The 3,925-nt window shown below is 33.3% G+C and overlaps 1 protein-coding gene across 1 annotated transcript; it reads right to left on the reverse strand.

Moving 5' to 3' along the window:
* Nucleotides 1-361: 361 nt before the first annotated feature.
* LOC147402123 (1-aminocyclopropane-1-carboxylate oxidase homolog 1-like) lies at nt 362-3,345 on the reverse strand. Its single transcript, XM_086441613.1, has 4 exons — nt 3,244-3,345; nt 1,636-2,183; nt 1,036-1,357; nt 362-757 (listed from the first exon to the last, which is right to left on the reverse strand). The coding sequence occupies exons 1-4, from the start codon at nt 3,250-3,252 to the stop codon at nt 509-511; spliced, it is 1,128 nt and encodes a 375-aa protein (XP_086297739.1). The 5' UTR covers nt 3,253-3,345; the 3' UTR covers nt 362-508.
* Between the last annotated feature and the right edge of the window lie 580 nt (nt 3,346-3,925).

A 3,925-nucleotide genomic window follows, 5' to 3' on the forward strand; every position in this document is an offset into this window, starting at 1 on the left:
TCTCTCTTTTACAAGTATCCCATTTGAGTCCATTTTATCATTTTATTTTGGTTAGGATGTCCAATTTCCCATAGACAGACTCATAGAGTGGCGCATGTATTACTGCAATAAGGATGAGACACTGTTGGTTTCATGATTCATCTTGTCGAAAACAATGCATTAATATCTAGATTTTCATATCAATCATAAGGCTTGGCTGAAAAAACAACCCTTTTTTTTTTCTTTTTTTCTTGATGCATTTATGGTCTTGGTTAAGATTCTGAACTACCCAATTATGCAAATTTAAATCTCGTGGACAATAAATAATTTGTATTCTTGCTAGTTGCAGCAAATCTAACCATATTTTTTGACATAAGGAATCATATATAAAAGATATGTTCCTCGGTTTTCATTTTATTCATATATAGAGGACAGTTTCACAGATACCATTGTGATCTAACCTTACAAATTTCTTATTATTTAAAGCATTTTCTCAAGTGAGAAAATTTTATTACCAACATTTTCTTGTTCACAGCTTAAAATAAGGGAGGACTGGGTCTCCAAGTACTACTTTTGACATGTAGAAGGCAACATATTCGGCAGCTGTGGTTTCCATATACATTGGGGGGTTACCATCAGACAATAACTCCTTAATTGGTCCATAGGGTTTTGGTTCATGAGCACTTGGATAGAAAAATGTTGCCACTGATATACGAGGTCCAATACGTTGCGATAATACCCTATGCTCGACGCTTTTGAATTTGTCATTTGTGATAAGCTACACAACAACATATAAACAAAACAAAAGAAAGTTGGTTAGGCAATAAAGAACATAAGAGAATATGTGCAACCATGAAAACAAGCCCGTATTCAAAGGCCCCAAGGCTATCAAATTTCATAAATTTGACGGGCCAAAACTGTAAAATTAATGAAGGATGAGAGAAATTTGACAGCTTTAAGCCGTTGAATCTTGGGAACACAAAATTTTCAATGGTTCTGGGCCAGTGAAATTCAGTTTCTAAAATTTGTGATGGAAGTGTAATGCAAGCATCATACTTGTAGAAGATCACCAATGTTTGCTATTAGTGCTCCCTTAGTAGGAGCAACATCAAACCATTGATCTTGATGAAGAACTTGGAGGCCCCCACAATTATCTTGTAGAAGAATAGTGAGGAAGCAAGGATCTGAGTGCCTGCCACTGCCAAAAGTCAAATCTGGCTCAGGGCATGGAGGAGCGTAATGGCCCGACAACGATTGAGTTTTCATGCATTCGCTGCGTCCAAGGTAATCGGGACTAAGACCTAGAGCCTCAGAGAGTAATTCACATAGTGTCTCATTCAACCCGACAATGTATTTAACATATTTGATCATTATCTTTCTGCAAGAATTATAAACATAGATTAGTCGGTAAAATCTCTCACTACCGAAATGCATGATCATGCTTTTGTGAAGAGTTGTGATGAATGCACACGGTTAGGTACGTGGCAAGGGCACATAATCATAGATCATTTTCATCAGGATACACAGGAAAAATATGTGCGGTTCTGTGCCCTTGCCATGTCAACCGCGTGCATTCATCATTATTCTTTTGTGAATCATTTGAATTTGTCTTTCTATACATGTTGCATGCTTTTCTTTCTAGACCCTTACACGTACCTACACACATCAGGATATTCATTTGAGTCCAGCTGATGATCATCGTCTTTGAAATTACATTGTAGTGTATCCTTCCAAACCGCAGCTTCATGTTTATAAAGACGACCTCCACAACTGTTAAGTACTGTGTTTTGCTTGAAGTCATTCGAATATATCTCCATCTTCACTTCCTTGGGTTGCTCATGAAATCGCCGAATACCTTCAATCATCTCATCTAAAATATTTATTGGAATCCCATGATTCACCATCTGAAAGAAACCCCATGTCTCTGCCGCCCTACGGATTTCATCAACAATCACATTTCGTTGATCACTATTGACACCTCCAAGATCTATGATCGGGATTTGAATGTTGCTATCACTATCTCCAGTGAATGTGGACTGTTTTGCTAGGTTTTTTGGTGAATGGATGAAGAACTTGGGAATCTTGACCACACCGGAATCTACCAGTCCTTTTACTCCAGTTTTCATGTCATCAAACTCCTTCATTTCTTTCAATCGGTCGTACGATTCCTCAGCATCCATGACTACCATTGACATCTTGAGTTCCTATAGATTACAGTGTTAAACAAGGGAATTTCGATTTTAGTAGCACAGATCCAATGGTTGAAAGATCGCCACATCAGCCATGCAATTAGATCCCACACTTAAAATATTGGGTGTTTAGTAACTGTTCATTTTTAAAAACATGGATCTAGAGGGGAAAAAAATGGTTTTCTTAATCAAATCTAAATCATGACCACAAGAGGTTGAGATGTTAATTTTTTTACAAAATAACTCTCTCATCCATTGAATTTGTGCTACAAAAATTCCCCTACTTTATCAAGATTGTTATTAAACGAAGACTTTGAATGGACCCAAGTCATTGTAAATGATGAAATACCTATAATGCTCTCCATTCTTTTAATCAAATATCCTACATGAAGATTATATAATGCGTATTTGATTAAAATTAATAAAGATATTATAGATATTTAATCTTTTTAAAATATGTGGGTCTTACTCCAATGTTTATTAATAAGAAAAAATACTTTTTTACCAAATTAGTAAAGAAAATTTCTTAATCACATCAACTTATGGCATTAAAAAAAATAATGTAAGTAGAAGATAAAATATAAGAATTTTGAAAGAAAAAAGTTCCTATAGTAGAGGATAAAATTCTAAGAATTTAAAAAATAAAAAATAAAAAAAAATTATTCTAAAATTTTTGTTATATTTACATTTTAAATTTGAGTGTATGCTAGTCGTCAATTTTCAACACTTTAGATCAAACTCAAAAATGATTTTTAAAAAAAATTTAAGTGAATCTATAATTTTTTATGAAATCTAGATGGCTATAATGTTGGATTGCCAATGTGATAATCCATGTGTGCCCAACAATTCTTAGCAAGATTTGAAATCTTGCCAAGTCAGTCAAGCTAGCCTAGTTTTTGAAAAGAAGGGTTGACGAAGGAAACAGATAGGTCTGCCAAGTTAATCTCTCTATATTTTATTTTGATTTTTTTTCTATTTCTTGGCTGATAACAAAAGCAAGAAGAAATTGGTTGATTTTATATAATAAAAAAAATTCAAAACGTATATATATACATATACATATAATACCATTTACCTCTGCCATGTTCTTGTCCACACGACGATTTCTTTCACAACTTCAAAATCTCTTCCATGCGCATAGGCTTTTATAGGGAGTTCAATGGGCCCACGCTATACGTTTTTTCTTCTTGTTGGCAGCGAAGATAGTTTTGATTCAGTATGCTTTACTTTTTTTTTGTTTTCTTGTTGTTAACGGCAAAATCAGTTTTGATTCGGTGAATAAGATATACATCAAAAGAGATGCTTTGGCATCTGTACTGTACATTTTTCTTGTTATGAGGATGAACTAAGTTTTGATCAGATTCGTTGATATGATGATTGGAGTACTAATTATGAAGCCATGTAATAAGTTGTACTCTAGCATACCCAATCAGTTCTTATGAAGATGGGATAAGATTAGAGAGATTATTAGAATCTGAGATATGGATTATGATCTGGGATATAGATTACTTATGTAAGAGATAGATTGCCTCGTTTAGTCTGCAAAGTAGAAAGTTCGAAGTAATTGGTGAATTTTGAATTATATATATATATATTGTAAAAAATTAATATATATTTTTCCTTTTCACTAAAAGACAAAATGAGAAAAATTATTATTAAAAAAAATAAAGTGTTGGACAATGCTAACTATAGGCATCAAAATTTTGAGAAGATATTTACAAATTTTATAAATAAAAACAGAGTCCTTAAAGTTATAA

The sequence above is a fragment of the Akebia trifoliata genome, chromosome 5 (genome assembly GCF_017979445.1).
Source record: "Akebia trifoliata isolate Shusen 1 chromosome 5, ASM1797944v1, whole genome shotgun sequence".
Taxonomy (NCBI): Eukaryota; Viridiplantae; Streptophyta; class Magnoliopsida; order Ranunculales; family Lardizabalaceae; genus Akebia; species Akebia trifoliata.

Coding starts and splice junctions, on each gene's coding strand:
- LOC147402123 (XM_086441613.1), bottom strand. Junction 1,358..1,635: donor GAATATCCTGATGTGTGTAG/GTACGTGTAAGG, acceptor TAATTCTTGCAG/AAAGATAATGATCAAATATG. Junction 758..1,035: donor ACATTGGTGATCTTCTACAA/GTATGATGCTTG, acceptor GTTGTTGTGTAG/CTTATCACAAATGACAAATT.